This window comes from Fragaria vesca, linkage group LG1, assembly GCF_000184155.1.
Source record: "Fragaria vesca subsp. vesca linkage group LG1, FraVesHawaii_1.0, whole genome shotgun sequence".
Classification (NCBI taxonomy): domain Eukaryota; kingdom Viridiplantae; phylum Streptophyta; class Magnoliopsida; order Rosales; family Rosaceae; genus Fragaria; species Fragaria vesca.
Window position 1 is genome coordinate 8959499 of NC_020491.1, and position 18150 is coordinate 8977648.

The 18150-nt window shown below is 37.7% G+C and overlaps 5 protein-coding genes across 5 annotated transcripts; 2 read left to right on the forward strand and 3 right to left on the reverse strand.

Moving 5' to 3' along the window:
- Positions 1-1943: 1943 nt before the first annotated feature.
- LOC101311794 (bifunctional epoxide hydrolase 2-like) lies at positions 1944-3989 on the forward strand. Its single transcript, XM_004287807.1, has 4 exons — positions 1944-2301; positions 2397-2579; positions 2691-2926; positions 3442-3989. Exons 1-4 carry the CDS (start codon positions 2002-2004, stop codon positions 3692-3694), a joined length of 972 nt encoding a protein of 323 aa, XP_004287855.1. The 5' UTR covers positions 1944-2001; the 3' UTR covers positions 3695-3989.
- A 596-nt stretch (positions 3990-4585) lies between these two features.
- Positions 4586-6123, forward strand: LOC101312087 (bifunctional epoxide hydrolase 2-like). Its single transcript, XM_004287808.1, has 4 exons — positions 4586-4925; positions 5003-5185; positions 5391-5632; positions 5768-6123. The coding sequence occupies exons 1-4, from the start codon at positions 4635-4637 to the stop codon at positions 6033-6035; spliced, it is 984 nt and encodes a 327-aa protein (XP_004287856.1). The 5' UTR covers positions 4586-4634; the 3' UTR covers positions 6036-6123.
- A 94-nt stretch (positions 6124-6217) lies between these two features.
- Positions 6218-10221, reverse strand: LOC101304425 (folate transporter 1, chloroplastic-like). Its single transcript, XM_004289061.1, has 10 exons — positions 10027-10221; positions 9871-9947; positions 9520-9613; positions 9000-9093; positions 8569-8642; positions 7771-7881; positions 7072-7143; positions 6960-6980; positions 6691-6758; positions 6218-6350 (listed from the first exon to the last, which is right to left on the reverse strand). The coding sequence occupies exons 1-10, from the start codon at positions 10219-10221 to the stop codon at positions 6218-6220; spliced, it is 939 nt and encodes a 312-aa protein (XP_004289109.1).
- Positions 10222-10634: 413 nt separating this feature from the next.
- LOC101312380 (54S ribosomal protein L12, mitochondrial-like) lies at positions 10635-12360 on the reverse strand. Its single transcript, XM_004287809.1, has 2 exons — positions 11657-12360; positions 10635-11019 (listed from the first exon to the last, which is right to left on the reverse strand). Exon 1 carries the CDS (start codon positions 12222-12224, stop codon positions 11658-11660), a length of 567 nt encoding a protein of 188 aa, XP_004287857.1. The 5' UTR covers positions 12225-12360; the 3' UTR covers positions 10635-11019; position 11657.
- A 1642-nt stretch (positions 12361-14002) lies between these two features.
- On the reverse strand, positions 14003-15725 carry LOC101312669 (peroxidase 72-like). The gene is made up of 4 exons (XM_004287810.1): positions 15430-15725; positions 15148-15339; positions 14903-15068; positions 14003-14604 (listed from the first exon to the last, which is right to left on the reverse strand). Exons 1-4 carry the CDS (start codon positions 15661-15663, stop codon positions 14192-14194), a joined length of 1005 nt encoding a protein of 334 aa, XP_004287858.1. The 5' UTR covers positions 15664-15725; the 3' UTR covers positions 14003-14191.
- Between the last annotated feature and the right edge of the window lie 2425 nt (positions 15726-18150).

Consider the following 18150-nt stretch of genomic DNA (forward strand, 5'->3'; position numbering starts at 1 on the left):
CAGTTCCATCTGAATAACCTTGTATAAATCAAAATCGACCATTCTCAGTCGCAGAGAAATTTGGGAATGATCTATTTCGTTTCATACAAATCAATTCTCTGCTGCCCCGATCGTTTGGCAGATAGGAGGAGCTCCTGATCCAAATCACGTACTCTCTTACCTTTGAACATGATTTAAGGTAAATGGTTAAATTATTTGTTTTTCCATGTTTGGATAGAAATAATTTAATTTGTTATTTGCTTGGGGAGAACGAAAGATAACAGATAGGCAATTTAATCAGCAATTCATTTTGGCTTGGGGAGCAAGTACATTAAACACCATAGATCAATGCCAGGACAACCAAAATTGGTTATTCAATCTCATCAAGAGCCTATAAATACACCCAAAACAAACTCCTCTTCTCCATCCCTTGTGATCCCACAGGATCACAAACCCTAGCACTCTCACAAAAACCCTGGTGGAACTTCTTTTCAATATGGCTCGCCCAAAGGAGGTCGAGGCTAAGAAGAAGTCGGTTGTGGTGGAGGGGAAAACCCTAGAGAAGCCCTCACCACAACCCTCTCCTGCTCCTCAAAAACCCATATCGTCGGCTCTCTTAGCCAATCCTTTGATCTGTTGGATGAGGACTCTTCAGATCTTATCAGCATTGTTGATGCGAAAGAAGGTGATGCTTTTGTAGCAGCAGAAAAAAAGAAGAAAGAGGAGGAGAAGAAGGCAGAGAGGGAAGCCAAGATCAAGGTCAGGGAGGAGCAGAAGAAGGCTGCGAGAGAGGCTAAGAAGAGGGCTCTCCAGGAGAAGAAGGCACATGATGCCTCGATTCTCAGGTTCCACAGTGCTCGTCCTAAACCTAGCTTTTCTAGAGGCCCAAAGTCTGCTTTGGCTAATGATGGTGTGCAGTCCCAGTTAACCAAGAGCTCGAGTGGGGTGGAGTTGCAGGCGAAGGAGAGTCATGGTGAAGCCGTAGAAAAAGCTGTTGCAGAAAGAGCTCTTGTAAAAGAAGATGTTACCTTTAACTTGGAGGATGCTGATTTTCCAGTTCTTGGAAAACATGTCCATGTTGTAAGAACCCCTCCCGGAGAAGTTGTTTCTGGAAAAGTTGTTGCGGAAAAAGCTCATATAGGAAAAACTGTGGCAAGAAAATCTGGTGCAAGAAAGCCTAATATCAATCTGCATAATTCTTGCCATAGTATTTCTACCAATTCTGCAAAAACTTCTAGCGATTAGTTTTTATTTCTTAGGGGTGAGGTTAGATCCTTTTTTTAATCGTACAATTTGAATTTTGATACTTGCCAGTGGCATTGGTAGCCATAGAGGCGATTTTGGACGATGATGAAAACTTTTTTAGGTTTATTGATGAGTTTATGCAGTACTTTTGAGTTTTAATAACAAAAAAAAACAAAGGACTAACCCTGTTTATTTTAGTTATTAAATTAACCTCGTTTTTTCTACTTCTCCGCTGTCTTCCTTAATTAAGTCTTCCATTTCTATTATATATATAGCGCCAATCTAAATATAGTGCCAATCCAACACAAGTCCTTCGTTTTTTTATATTGCAATTTTATTTAAATAATTTGAATTTGATTAATTTTAATTGATTGAAATTGGAATTATTATTGTTGGTTCGATTTAGAATTTGTTTTATCTTTTGTATGCTTATGTATGCTTATGTTTTTCTCAATATTAATATTCACAACAGTGTATCAAATAAATATAATCCGATCATGGATCAATCCACTGTATTAAGGTTTTAATAATAAAATTAAAAAATCAGAGTAAGGTTGCAAATAATTGGACCTAGAATCGAAGTGATACATTATACTATTCTATTGTTGGCTTGAGCTCTAGGTGTCCAAGTCAAATTTCTCAGCTTTGACCATTCCTAAAATCTACCAACCATACCATCATATAAAGTCAATTATGCACACAGCGCAATGTTCATTTCTGCCGGTCATTGAACAAAACCTTCTGTCTTCCTTTCCCTGGGATTTGAGAGAAAGAGAGATGAGTTTCATGATGATGAATTATGAGGTTGATCACCAAAGGATCAAAACCAATGGAATATGGATGCATGTAGCAGAGAAAGGTACAGGTCCACTTGTTCTATTGATTCATGGCTTCCCACAATTCTGGTATGCTTGGCGCCACCAGATCAACTTCTTGGCTGATAAGGGCTACCACGTCGTGGCTCCTGATTTGAGAGGCTATGGTGACTCTGACTCTCCCCTCAGCCCCAGCTCCTACTCCATGATGCACATAGTTGGAGACCTCATTGGCCTAATAGATCATTTTGGTCAACAGAAGGTGAGATATATATAAAACTTCACCCTTTTATAACTGGTTCGCTCTGGAGCGCTAGCTTCTGTATACTTATGTGCATATATTTGTGATTTGAGAAGGCATATGTAGTAGGACATGACTGGGGAGCAGTTGCTGGGTGGTATCTGAGTTTGTTCAGGCCAGATAGAGTTATGGGGCTTGTCACTCTAACAGTTCCATATTATCCGAGGTCTCCGACCACTAAAACTATCCCATCGATCCAAAAGGTTTACGGAGATGGATGTCATGTCATTCAATTCCAGGTACATCATCCCCCTAAAGCCAACTTAGTCAATGATCAGAATTGATGGTGTGACAGCATGAAATCTGTGACGAAAAATACTCAAGTTATCTTTGTTTTCTTGCCTGAGAAGGAACCGGGAAGAGCAGAGAGAGCGTTTGCGAGGTATGACTACACGACAGTGATGAAGAAGTTCTTTCTTATAACCGACAAAATGATAGCCCCTCCGGACATGGAGATCATTGATTTCCTGGAAACCAAGTGGTCATTGCCACCATGGCTAACAGAAGAGGATATCCAGGTGTATGCTGAGAAATTTGAGGAATCTGGCTTCACTGGTGCTTTCAACTACTACCGTGCAATGGACCTGTAAGTATGCAAAGAATAATCATTTTTCTGCATATTCCTTTTAGGAGGAAGATATTAAAAACAATCTTACAAACTTCACATGCGTTAGGTACAGCCATCATATTGACAGGGAATATGGTCCCATTAATACAAATATATAAGATGTGGATAAGTACTGCACTGATCTTTAAGGGCATATGAAATTCAACCCCTAATTCATTCTCATGGTTAAATGAAAACAGAAAGTCTGTTTTGTTTGGTAGAATTTAGAACAGCTTTTTCAAATTAGTATTTCTGAATGATCCCATTTTCTAAAAGATCCAAGCAGCGTATTCTCATTCAGGTGAGAAATAGCTCATGAACAAAAGAAGTACGAAAGAGATTAATAGAGAAAAATATTACGAGCTTTCACATCATTAATCAACCCCATATCGTGACAGTTGATGCATAATCAACAGTATGTTATATTAGAGCCACAGAAAATGTGCATGAATTTGGTGTTCTGTTGTGACTTTACCTGCTGAAATGATGAACAGGACTTGGGAACTTCTTGCACCCTGGCAAGGATCAAAAATCACAGTTCCCGTGAAGTTCATAGTCGGTAACAAAGAATTTGGATTCCAGTCTGGTGGCGTAAAGGATTTTGTGGAAGGTGATGAGTTCAAGAGCCTTGTCCCGGACCTGGAAGTGGTTGTTATAGACGGACACCATTTTATTCAAGAAGAGAACCATCAAGAAGTCTCCAACCATATACTTTCCTTCCTGGGCAAACATCCAATGGATCAGTGAATCTGCATCATTTTGTATCAGCTTTGAGTGATTAAGTTTATGAGATGTGTGTTTTCTTTATCTGTTCTTCTTTAAGACATGTAGGAAATTCTTTGTTAATAGTCTGATGTAAGTATTTAATATGAGGTACCAATTAGCATTTTGTTGTCTGAAAATTCTGGAAGGAACATACCACCTACCTTCATAACGGGTATGGAGGCTTCAAAGTTGCTGTGGATACTTTTCTTTTGGTCAAGAGTTGATATGGAAGAATAATTAATCAATGTGGTTAAGGTAAGAAAAACCTTATAAATCAGCCATATCAGGTACTCAAACAATTAGATGCATAACTTCTTTTCATTTCTTAAGAAAAGGTGTAACATAAAATTTACAACTGATAATAGTAGAGTAATTGCAACAAATTGCTTACCAAATGATCATAAGCAGTGTGAAAGCTGGATAGCGGGTGAAGTTTTCCTTCTGGAGCCATGGGAATGGGGTTTTCAATGTTGATAAGTAATTGAGAGTGAAGAATAAGAAATTGAGAAGACTGAAAATTAAAAGAGATGATCCAAGTTATACAGCAACAACAGATAGGGCAAATCATCAAGAAATTAGCATACACTGTCTATGTACTTAGCAAGTTAGCCAGCAATTCCTTATATTAGTCTCCTTGGGTCATCTCACAGGTGACAAACAAAATACCTTACATTTTTCAGGTCAATGATTATTACCTTTCTGCATCAAAACTATGTTTGCAGTATTTGATACGTTACGCTCCTCTGTTCCAATTCAAACTTCAAAGTCATCATCTTTGACTGTTTGACAATGAGGAATACCAAACTCACCAAATTCCAAATCGTTTTCCAGAAGTTATAATTATAAAAATGGACTCTGTATGCCAACACACTCACACCATCAAGCACCTAATCGTTATTTTTTACAAGTCTGAGGATAAGGAATGATGAACATGAGTGAGGTAAGTCACCAAAGGATCAAAACAAATGATATATGGATGCACATAGCAGAACAAGGGACAGGGCCTCTCGTGCTTCTTCTCCATGGCTTCCCCGAAATATGGTACTCGTGGCGCCATCAAATTGGTTACTTGGCTAAACATGGCTACCATGTGGTTGCACCAGATATGAGAGGCTATGGTGACACCGACTCACCTCTCACTCCTAGCTCCTACTCTCCTCTTCACCTTGTTGGAGACCTTGTTGGCCTTCTTGACCATTTTGGTCAACAACAGGTACTGATTTATCTCTTTGTCTGCATATTTGGGTTTGTACTATGAGATTTTGATTATTTGTTAGTGTTAATTGAAAGGCATTTGTGGTGGGACATGACTATGGAGCTATAGTTGCCTGGCATCTGAGTCTGTTCCGGCCTGATAGAGTCAAGGCATTGGTTGCACTATCTGCTCCTTACTTTGAAACATCTTCAAGTATCAGGAGTATTGAATCTTTCAGGCAAGGATTTGGTGATGGATGTTATGTTTGTCAGTTTCAGGTTCTACTCTAATTCAAGCATACTCTCCTGCCAATTTTGTTTTTATACTGCGAATCAGATTCTCATATCTGAACATAATGTCACCTGATCAATAGTCAGTTTCACTGATTCACAGTTTGGTAGCATAGCATGTCATACATTCCGAAAAGTTAATGGTCTTAATAATTAGGTATTGTGTATAATTGTATCTTTTACATGGAGGTAGGAACCAGGAAGGGCAGAAAGATCTTTTGCGAGATATGACTATTTGACAGTGATGAAGAAGTTCCTGCTGTATAACAAGACAGATTATCTGGTAGCTCCACCTGGGATGGAGCTTATAGATTATCTGGAGACACCAGCAGTATTGCCACCATGGATAACTGAGGAGGATCTCCAAGTCTATGCTGAAAAGTTTGAGGAATCTGGTTTCACTGGTGCTCTCAATTATTTTCGAGCCATTGAGTTGTAAGTTTCCAATGTATATTCTTGGGTTTGAGGGTTTTAATCCCTATTATATTTACAGTTTGGGGGTTTGGGTATAGTAGATTCAACTTTGCTAATCTTACACTCGTTGCTTTGGAAATTGGAAATGAAAAACAGGTACTGGGAGCTACTGGGACCATGGCAAGGGAAAAGGATAGATGTTCCAGCAAAGTTCATTATAGGTGACAAAGATATTGGTTTTGATGCTCTGGGCACCGGAGAATATGTGAAAGGAGATGTTTTCAAGAGTCTGGTACCGAACCTGGAAGTCGTAATCTTAGATGGTGGTCACCACTTTATCCAGCAAGAGAAACCTCAAGAAGTCTCCCACGAAATTCTCTCCTTCATAAGCAAATTTTCTACAGAAAAGTTTCACTTAGTCTGAATAAGATTTTCAGTATTTAAAAAATGTATGAGATTCTTGATCTGTTTTAGATTGATGAACGAGCACAAAACTTACATGGTTTGCCCAGAACACCTTCCAATACTTTTTCATTCCCATATTTTCAACCTCAAAAAATGTTTCTGTAAAAAGAATACAAAGGATTCAGAACCAAGAACAAAATCCTACCCGTTCCTTTTAGCTGATTTTAGAAATTTCAGTACATTTTCATATACAATAAATGTTATTGAAGAAGCAGGAACATTTTTTAGAAGGTTTGGTGTAATCCCTCTGTAGAAGCCTCGAACACCCTCAAACCTGCAAGCCCCAGCAGTGAAAAGAAAGAATTTAGCTTCCTAAGATAAGAAAAAAGGAATGAATAGGAACGGACAAAAAACAACTCAAAGTATCAAAGAATACTGTTTTACTCAACAGGAGTGATCCCTAAAATCTGATATTACCGGATTGGGACTTCAACTAGTTAGTGTCTTGTTGCAACTATAACAACTATAGATCTATAGCTCTTTAATCTCTCTTTCTCTTTGCATTCATTAGCAATTCAATCGGATCTAATAAAAAGAAATTACATTGCCCTAACAAAAGGCATATGCTAAAAAAGTTGGTTTTATAACATATCTAGGCTGAATTTCATTCTTACCGCGCAGTTTCCCTTATCACATGCCAGCTATCCATATATCTTGGAATTCCTTCAGAACTAGGTCGTTGCTGGAAGAACAAGATATCATAAATCATCAATGTTACAACAAAACCCATGAAACAAAAATGACAAGGGCAACTTCAGAAGTTATGCTGAAGGGTTTTAACCATCTTGATGAATCCATTGTGATTAATAAAACCTCATACAAGGAACAACCAACTGAGACCATATAAAATGATAAAAAGAATTACAATAATATATGGATATACCTGCAATCGAGATCGTATAACCTGGGCAAAATAGACAACATGATGGCATTAGTGATAAGTAACAAAGGAATGAACATCTACAAATATAAGAATGCAAATAACATATGCCCACCTGGAATGGATATGATAGAAGAATGGCAGCGACTTTTGATGATGCCCCTAAGGCTGCATAGTCAAATGAATTCTGCGCAAAAAACCAGAGTACAAGAAGCTAGTTAACTTGCCTATTTAGTCTCCATCCAATGTGATCTGCAGACCCTTCAACCCAATTCACATTCAAATAACAGTAGCTCCAAAGAAAAAAGGTAATAGAAAGAATAATTTTTTTTGGATAAGTAATAGAAAGAAAACTTAATATATCATTAGATTCAAATTCTTCAAGTAATATAAAAGTGATCAATTGGGGAAGCAAAGAAATCCAAAAGATGGTAAAATATACCACACAGATTTCCATTTCTTAAGCTTATATACACTTTCCTGAATAATCATACATCACATGGCAAAGTTAGCTTGCTGTGAACAGTAAACATGTACCGCGAGCAGAAGAGATACCCAGTAATATGAATCCTAGTCTTCCCCAATTGACCATATCTACAAGTACATAAATAGATACACAAAAAGTTTTATAGCACCCGCACACAAAAAGTAGGGATTTCTTCAACTGGTGCAGTGAATCCTAAACCAGTGACTAGACAAATTTACCAACTGCCAAAGAGGACCCTATATTAAGAAAACATATGATTATAGAATTCCCAACTCTATATAATTTAGATGGGCCTACAGAACATCAAGTATATTGATAGAGATATACCAACACGGTATCCGAACTTCCAGAATTACTTGTGCTTTTTTTAGACTTCAAATCAACAATAATTTTACGGAGTTCTTCATATGCAGTGAATTGTATAGCACCGTGGGAGACCTGATGAAACAATACGAAAACGTTTAAGTTGCAAATTGTAATGAATGAAATACAAAAAAGTTTTTTGCAAGATTGATATGTGAACACACTACCAACAACAAGCTTCACATTCAGTCAGGTGCACAAGAATCTCCAGAAGCATTTCTTTCCATCTGCTCGGCAGTGTGGATAAAGATGTCTTCTGGAAACCCCCAATATAATCCTTTTATAACCAATCCATACAATTACAAATTCTTCACATGTTTCATTAATTTCTTTTGCAATTGATTTGATTATATTTCCACATAAATTTTTACATGAGAACACAACCTAATATGCTATTACTTAAAGTTATGCTAAAAGGGTTGAACACAATGGCTGTTATATGTCCACAGGAAAAGATTAGGTATCCTAAAATCCTCAGTAAAAGTATTTCCTATAAATGATTGTGTAAACCCCATAACTTTATCAATCAGGTGTTTATATTGAAGTGATCTAACATTTCCTTCAAAGGAACTTCAAGACCAGAAAACGGGTAGAAAAAGAAGAGACTAGGAAGAGGACCTCTTTGCTCTTTGTTATATGTCCAAATTCTTTGAAGAAATACAGTCATTATTTACTAATATTAAAAAAAAAACACATCTTTAGAAGGAAACAAAGACGAATTGGCTATTGAGGAATACAATAAGCTGATAGATAAGAATGTACCAGAAAAAGGCTAGGACCAAGACCTTTATACAGTGCAGCAAATCCTTCCTCTCTGATTATGGTTCTCAAGGCATCTGAAAGACATAGACATTGTGTGGTTAAAGGTTTACTAACAAGAAATACAAAACTATGAACATGATAAAAAAGGAATAAAATATAATAGCAGTTTATTCAGCAGATAACAAACAGCCCATGGTGGGGCCAGAATTAACCACAGTTGTGGTTAGCCCACAGAGAAAATCAAACTGCTTAATGTCTAAATCTATTCATCTTACGAAATAGCCATCTTCAAGTTCTAAAGGTCATACATCACTATTATGGTTTATCTTCATCACAATCTAATTGACTAAAAATAAGAATGATATATCAATCAAGGCAAACAAGGAACCAAACATTGCAGAGATCAAGTTGAGGTGAGATATGAAGCAGACCATAAAAACCAGAATATGGTCGTGTTTGATGGAGAGGAGTCTGAAGCTGCATTCTTGTTTTTACAAGCCAAATAGGATTTGTGCACAAAGAAACCTGACAAAACCACAAGTTTGCTATCATCTATAGGAACGACCTGGTAAACCCATGTCTACCTTCTAAAACATTAAAATGAAACAGAAAATGATGTGCTATTCTTCCAAATCCTTCTCAATCTTTGTCCCAAGCAAAATGTAAAACTATCACCTTCAAAAATAGCACCAACATTCAGGAAGGTGTTAAGTCTTTAACTAAGAGTTTGAGACATTCAAGTTCTCTTTTACTGATTCAATACACACTAATTTCTATCTTTTAAAAAGAATCAGACATGCCAAACACTCAGCAAGAACCTCAATTCCACACTCACCCTACCACATGATAGATGTAGGATAAATTGGCAAAAAGGAGTTGATTATACTTTTATTACACGAACAAAACTAAAATTTCCATCTCACAAAATTATTCTTAAGTTTGCGGACTCACCAGAGCACCAGCTTCAGCTGCAGAAGCAAGATGAAGACCAGGACTCAACTTCTCATCCCCATTCTTAGAATACCTCTGTTTGGCTCTTCCATAGCTACAAAGCACAGAACTTCCGGTTCATTCTCAACAGTTACGTAACTTTCCTAACCAGCAATCATCCATAAAGAACTTAAAACTTAAACTTGATCTTAAGGCATATACTAAAACCCTCACAAATTTCTTACATAACTAAGCATAGACATTTTTCGAGCAAAATTAGTCGAAAATGAACTTACTAAACTAAGGTGATCTTTACTACAATATGATCATATATCAGAAATTGCAGAATAGCACCACTACATTGTTACTTACAAGAAGAAGTATAAACCCCACGAAACAGTGGAGCCAATCACAGCCGGAGAGAAGCCAGCGTAGAGTCCTCTCAGTCCCTGCAACACGAAGCAGTAAATCATCAGAAACCCTAGGGATTTTACAGGAAGTGAAAAAGAGCAAGTGATTAAACTTAACCTCCGATCGAGCAATGGTGAAGATAGCGTTCGCCGTGTTCTTGTAAGTCGGAAGATTGGAGACTCGGCCGTCGTTGACTTGGAACCTGGTGCGGACGACATCGAGAGGATGCATCGCGGCGACGGTTGCGAAGCCGGCGACGGCGCCGGCGGTGGCGTTCTCCCACTGCCACTGCGGCGGCGACGCCGACGACATTTGGATTTCGCGAGACGATTTCGGAGTGGCGGTGTTAACGGAATGGTGTTGCGGTTAGGTTAGGGCAATCAGTAGGGATTTTCTTCTGCATTTCAAATCGAAAAGGCCAGCTCTTTAACTAGTAGTGACAAGGAAGCTTTGGCTTTTGAGCTACCTGTGCTCTCAGCTATGTACAGTGTTAAAGTTCTGTAAAACAGTCCATAAACGGCGTCGTATTGTGTCTATTTTGGATTTTTAACACCTAGATTTTTTTTTTTTTTATACTAAGTAAAATGTTCACCTGATCAACACATTACTAATTCTTAAATACTAATTCTACAAAAACGCGACAACAAGTAAAGATGAAACTGTAATAACATCAGTTTATCAAAGAGTTGATGAGCCTCATGTTGCTTATTATCTATGATACTACAGAGGAAACAAAGACCTAACTACTTCCATTCCTCTAGGCACTGTCATTACAAACATTAAGAGAATACATGGTTGTGGTCATTGTGACCCTTTATCAAAATTTCAGGTCTACAAAAATCAATTGCTGATGGTCATCGAGCTGAGAATAAAATAATGTATGAAACAGGTAACAAGACTTTGCTCATACTGTGTTATTCTAGTACAATGAAAGATAAACAAAACGGTCCAATAAAAGCTTTGCATCATTGAAGAAAAAAATTTTGATCTCCAGAAACATCTGGTAGACTATGTCACCAGAGTGATGAACCACCACTTGCTACTTTACATTTTAACAATCCTTGAGACCAGAGTGTCGCGCTTCTTTATCTGTCTCTCTGCCTTGCGAGTCTACACCAAAACATATAAGCCAAACATTAGTGAATGAAATTGCATACTGCCTGTACCTGGCAACAAGATAAAAATGGCTTTAGTAACAATAGGACGATAGATAATGAGTGCTGTGAAAGATCATTGCCACAAAACATTGACCAGGGTGCTTATGTGATACCGGTAAGCAAGTACAATGATGCCTATCCAGCTGCACACACATTTCAGTGTGCTACCCAAGTACATCACATCCATGCATTTTAATCCTTAGGAAATTTTGCAGATTTGTACCCCTAATTCCCACTACCTATTATGCCTCAAAACAAAACCAGATGCGCTGCTTATTCCTCGTATAGCATTCTCAACCTCATGCTTAACAACATCAAGCTACAAAACCTAAATTCTAACTATAATTCAAACTCCATGCTGCCTAGCAATAATGTTGCACCTGTGACCTTAACATATGACAACTAACTGCACTGGAAAAGATTTTCGTCCATACGAATGGAAGAAAGTCTTCTCTAGTGCAGTTAATTGTCATATGAGTACAGAAACTATCAACTTATCTACACATGCTACGGTGCTAAATTCATCAACTAAACTACACATACTACAATACACAACCCGAAACGAATCAAATCATAGAGCACAAATTTACCTCACTCCATCGAAACCACAGCACCAATTTCCTTCATCTTCGCCATAATCGACTCGGCCTCCTCCTTCGTGACTCCCTTCTTCAACAGGGTCGGCGCCTTCTCCACCAAATCCTTAGCCTCCTTCAACCCCAACGCCGTAAACGTCCTCACCTCCTTAATCACCTTAATCTTCGCCGCCGCATCAAAAGAATCAAGCTTCAAATCAAACGCCGTCTTCTCCTTCTTCTCCTCCACCTTCCCCGCCGCCGCGCCGCCCTTCCCGGCTCCCCGGAGCCCGCCGATTCCCATCCCCGGCATCATCATCACCATCGTCGGCATCTCCTTTATCCCCAGCTTCTCTCTCAGCACCTCCGTCAGGTCCGAGATCTCCAGCAGGGTCAGCCCCGAGACCTCGTCCGCGATCGCCGAGACATTCTCCGGCGGTGGCGGTCTCTTCTGCGGCGCGGCGGTGGTGTAGGTGGCGACGAAGTGGGAGGAAAGATGGGGTCTTGATCGGAGATTAGGGTTTTGGTGGAGGGTTTTGTGGATTTGAGAAAGTTGTGGGGAGATGAGTCGTAAATATCTCATTTTGTTGGGGTTAGGATTGGGATTAGTAGAGGGTGTTTAACTGGGCATTGTGATCATAAGGTTGGTCTGTTCATGGCTTTGAAGGTGGGAAAGAGAGAGTGACCGGTGTGCTGGGAAGAGTGAGAGCGGACCCTGGAGGTTGCAGAGAGGCTTAAACCCTACGGTGGAGGCTTAAGTTGGGCTTGAGAAGATGAAGAGTGAAATGACATGGTGGGCCAAGACCAATTTATTGGGCCTAGTTTATTATTTTTATTATTTTTGGGCTCGAATTTTTTATTATTTTTTTCATTTTGCTACCAATAATAAGGGTGATGATACATAATGTTCCTCTGTGTAGAAGCAAAAGCATGAGTAGAATCACGAATGAAATGAAGTTGTTCTGAATTATTGGTGTGAGTAGGATTCATAGTGTTGGTGTGAGTTCATGAATGAAATCAATTTGTACTAATTATTGCATTTTCATATCTTCTTTCTGATACATCTTCTTGAAAGTCATTTGATCAGGGATAGAAAAATGCCCCTAAAAATCCCCTGGGAAAGGAGTTATGCTCACACAATTCTATATGGAATGGGAGAAATCGGTAAATTGTATTCATTAATATGACAAGTGTGATTTAAGAGAATTGATGTTTGAGAAATTTGTCAACGTTCGGTTTCGAGACGAAATTCTCACGAGCCATGTTTCTCGCCATGATCATCTCATTAGTGGCATGGATTATGGTTGTCATTCTCTGTCAGTTTGTGGATCAATTATAAATGTTAGAGATGTTTTTTTTTGTTTAAGACAAAGCTAATAATCTTGTTTGGTTTCCGAAAAAAAATTATTCCTTTGCGAATTTTACTTGAAGATAAAACTAATAAGAAGTCAATTCCCTTCTGATATTTAGGAATACTAGAAAACTAACAAGGAAATAATAATTTGTTGTATTTTACTTAAATTCTAGTTTAGACCAAAAATGTTCTCCAGATGGACATTAGAAAAATTACACATAAAGTAGAACACCGACTGGAGGCTATGCTATATATTCTGGAGTCCAGAGTTGTATCCACAAAATCAAATATATTGATAATTAAGATTGACTTAATATTCCTGCAGCTGCCTGATCTCTCCCATTGAACCGGTAACTGGTGAAATGGACCCCTTCGATCTTAACAGTGAACTTAAAACATTGATCAACGAAAGCCTTATTATTCTCTGCATATTTCTGCATCATTTGCATTGCTGCCTCACTTTGTGTCACACAAGCTCTTGGTCAGAGCTTGCGATTGGCAAGAAAGTGCTAGAAAAAAGAGCAAGTTGGAGTGAGCCATAAGTTGCTTTAGTATTTTTCACTTCAAGACATTTAACATGACTTTAATGAGTTCTTGGGTGGCTAGCTTACTGTGTGTATTTATAGAAGACTGTGTAGAGAGCTATGAGGTGCTGGAGTTTTTTTTTCGATGAAGATGAGGTGCTAGAGTTGGTAGCTTCCTAAAAACTCTGTTGGAGTTGGTATGCAGCTATCAAGCTTTCGGTTGACTAGTTCATGATTATGAGTTAAAATGAGATACCTAGATAGGTACAAGCTAAGCTGCTAATAGAAGAACAAACCTTTTTGGTTTATAATCATAGTATGCTTGACCTTGACATAGACAAAGGTGCACTACAGTTAGCCTTGTGCCTAGATGGAGAGGTCCGAGATCTTATATGATGTTCCTTGTGTATTAAGTTTTGATGTGGGAGTCCATTGTTAAGTTGATTTATGTAAATATAGCTACGATATCAAAGAGTGGTTTTTCTTTTCAAAACAGTATTTTTATTAATGAGAATACTAAAGAGTAAAGAAAGTACATCTCTGCTGGCTGATACAAAAGCTAATGACTGGAAATAAGAACATCAAAAACAAAGAGAAGGTAATAGAACACCCATAATGATCATCAAGTGCTACATGTGATCAATTTCCAGTGACCCAGAAATCACAGTGTAATCAAGAGTTGACCATCCTGCAATTCTTTCTGATCTCTCCCCTTGAACCTGTAATTGGTGAAAGATTCCCCATCTTGACCATGGACTTGGCAAATTGCTCTAGGAAAAGCTGGTTGTTCTCTGCATATTGCTGAACCAATTGCTTTGCTACTTCACTCTTTGTAACAAGAACTTGGTCAGAGTTAAGCAGGCCCTTGTAAGCCAACAAGTTCTTGAAGTAGCTGTTGTCAAACTTTGTCGGACTCACAAAGTCCAGGAAGAACAGGTTCTGGTCTCCACCAGATCTTGGGCAATTGTTCCTCAAACTTGCAGCAAGTGACTGGTCAAGAGTGAAGTCAGCAAGCCCTCTTCCAGTTTGGTTGTAAAGTCTCTGTCTGAAAGTGGTGCATCTGGCATTTCCAATTGTGTGACTTCCTGTATATCAGATGTCACAAGATAAAAGTCAGGTCAGAAAATTCTTTAATATCCTCCAAAATCTTCATTGTTGACGAGAAATATTAGAAAGAAAAAATAACATTTGGAATAGCTAGTGATATCTATGGATCCCAATCCCAAGATATATATATAGTAGTTTTGGGGCTTCATTCTAACAACTTAAGCTTTGGAGAATAATGTAAAAGAATGACTTCATTCTGTTACACCCATAAACTGTAACCTAGCTATTTGGTGATTTTGAACACTTGGGACATAAGTAAATGGTGGGCAATCTTACCAGATAGTGCAACAAGATCAACAATGTTAAGCTTTTGCCTCTTGAACTTGGTGAGAATGGTTTGGAATGTGTTGTTTGGAGCAGGGATGTCATTGTTCGAGCCGCTTAAACTCGCGCTTTTGGAGTCTCTTCTTCCTAGTGGGACTTCCCAGTGTGGTCCTCCAGCCTGCAAAATGTAACATTTTCTTGGTCAGGTTGTGAATTTAGGCCAATTAGTGAAGCCATTGTAGCTAGTTAGCACTTACTAAAACAGTGGAGTCTCTAGCAGCTAGAGCCACAATGTCAGCACAAGACACAGTGCTGGGACATTCCTTTTCTATCGCAGCTTTGATCTCATCAATTACTTCAAGCCCCCGGATTGAATTCCGATTCGGGTTAGACGTCTTCTCGGTGATTATGTTCTTGCTACTGTCCAAAAGGATTGATGCATCACAACCCTGCAAAATTGACAAGTTTTTAACTTTAAGTCTCACATTGATAATGCTCATGCAAAAATTAGAGTTATGGGATATGAATTAGATAGAGACCTGGACAAAGCAGTCATGGAAGTGCAGCCTAAGCAAAGAAGCCGCCATTCTCGCCTCTCTTGCAACAGCCTTGGAAACAATCGACTGCACAATCTGTTGAGCTTTGGGGCAAGAGTGATCATAGAACTGTGGGTAGAGATAGCCACCATGATTGTAATTATTGGTGTGACAGAAACAAAGTGGAGCAAATGCAAGGAGAGAAAGAGACAGGAGGAAGAGCAAAGACTTGGCCATAATAATGTTCTGCCAAGGCAAGTTGAAATTGTGTAGGAGGAAGAAAAGTTGTAAGGCTTTGCTTTGATGATTGATAGGTTGTATATACTTGAGGTATTTATAGAGGAGAGTTTGTACACAATGAAAGAGAGTGAGGAACATAAAAGTTGGAGTTGGTATAGCCTATACTATGGAGTTGGTATCCAGCTTTGAAGCTTTTGGGCTGACTGGTATGTTCACCATGATTATAGGGTTTTTATAACACATCCTAAAGCAGATCGATGATTAGTTGGGAATTAATTCCAAGCTGGTTATAGAGAAGCAAACCTTTGTGGGTTGTAGTGGGAGTTAATTTCCTTGTCATGGAAACAATTGCAATCTAGGGGATTTTAGGTAAATTATTTAGATCAATCCCACCCTGCTGATCTTGGATTCTCAAAAAGCCAATAAAAATTAACATGCTAGCAAGCAAGATTAATGAAGCTTTGTTCCATTTCACTTAGAAGCATCTGTAAGTGTGTTCATGACAAACCCTTTGCCTTAAAGCTAGTAAATTGTTGGGATTGATTGAAGCTTTGTTCCATTTCACTTAGAAGCATCTGTAAGTGTGTTCATGATGACAAACCCTTTGCCTTAAAGCTAGTAAATTGTTGATCGAAAAGTTTTGATTAATAAACACATGGTCCTTCTCAACTCTTGGGTGAAAAAGTTTCACCATTCCATATGAGACAAGAGCTGGTCAACCTGGAAATGTTCTTGATCCTTTTTCAGATGAAAAATAAAAGGAGGATAGATAGTAGGAGTAGTTTCACCTGCTCTGTCGTCTGTCGATAAAAGCTATAAGAACAAAAGAGTCGATGACTCGAAGTTTCTGAAATAGCAAGTAAAATTTGAAACCTCCATCAATCTTCCTTCCTGTGACCAATGTTTTACTCAAGTTATCTTCACACTGAATTTCAATGGATCATCCATTGACTCCATAAGTCAATATCAAATAGCAGTACGCACATGTCTGTTTCTGTACCCTAAACTGTTCATGGATTGGCATAGGTTTCTTCCTTTATCTAAAAAAGATTTTAAGAGCACGTCAACAATTATAGGGAGGAATATCATTGAACTAGTTAGGGTTCGGTATTTGATTCCTACTTTAACATCACATTAATCTTTGCATTATTCATCAAGCTTTATCAGTGTGTCTTTTTGACTTGAGGATCAATGATATTGGTAAACTAAATTGGGTATTTGTTGTCTTTTGAACAGGTGTCTGGACATATCGCATATGGCATGGGAAAAGTGAGAGTATAATTAGTAATTTAACTAATCTAAAGCATGCATGTTCCTTGTGAATATTAGGTTAATTAATATGTGCGTGGTTATCCAATAATATTGTTACAAAGAAATATAGCTCCTTTCAAGGCTCATATTCTTCACTGGGAACACTATTAATTATAGTTCTAAAAAGAGATATTAGCATATAGCTCGTTTATACTTCTAGAATTTCTTGTTTTTGGTTTCTTTAATGTACGTACCCGGCTTAAACTTTGATGCTTCATCTTATAGTTTGCAGCATAAAGATCGCTTAATTAGATAGTTTCATATGGTTCATTTCTTACGTAATCCTCGCGGGTAAATCGTGTTTATGTAATTTTCTTACACTTTTTTTTTTGGATATTTAGCATTTTAGCTCATCGGTTGAAGATGAGTTTGAGCTATAATCCTATTAATTGGTACTTTAGCACATCGATTGGAGATAACCTAAAATAGGATGTGTGAATTGTAAAATATACCATTTTATAATTATGGCTCTTTTTTCTTCTAATACATTAATGTATGTTTTAGTCATTTAACACAATAAGCTAGTAAGGATGGTATTTAAAATGGGTGGTGCTATTCACAGTTTCACACCATGTATATATGATGATTACAGTCAATCATAAGCAAATTCAATAGGTGCTTTAATTTGTAAATAAATTGAATTATAGTAATTATAGAAGAGAGAGATAAGGTGTGTGAATATAGCATTATCCTTTCAATATTCTCAAAAATTGGTGTAGACAAAAATTAACAAATCTAATTTGGAAAAACTAACAAGATTGGAATGTATTTTTATTTCATCATTTTGATTCTTCTTTTGTCATATAATATTTAATGTATTTAAAAAAATATTACCTTAGTTTGATTTGGTTTAAACAGATTCTGACCATTCAATTTTTGTATAGGGGTTGTATATAATTGAAGACACAACCCTAACAGCAATCTACATAGTAGAGAAATTTTAAATACACACCCTTAATATCTTAATACACATCTTTATTATTTTATGTTTCTATTGAGATTTTATAGGTAAGTTAAATGACCAAAATATACATCTATTATTAAAAAAAAAATAGCTCTAGAAGTATTCTTTTTCAACGTCTTCTACCCTAAAATCGTCGAAAGCATGTCTTCTCCCCTAACCCCAACTCTTCTCCACAATTCATTTGAGTTGTTTTTTTTTTTTTTNTTTTA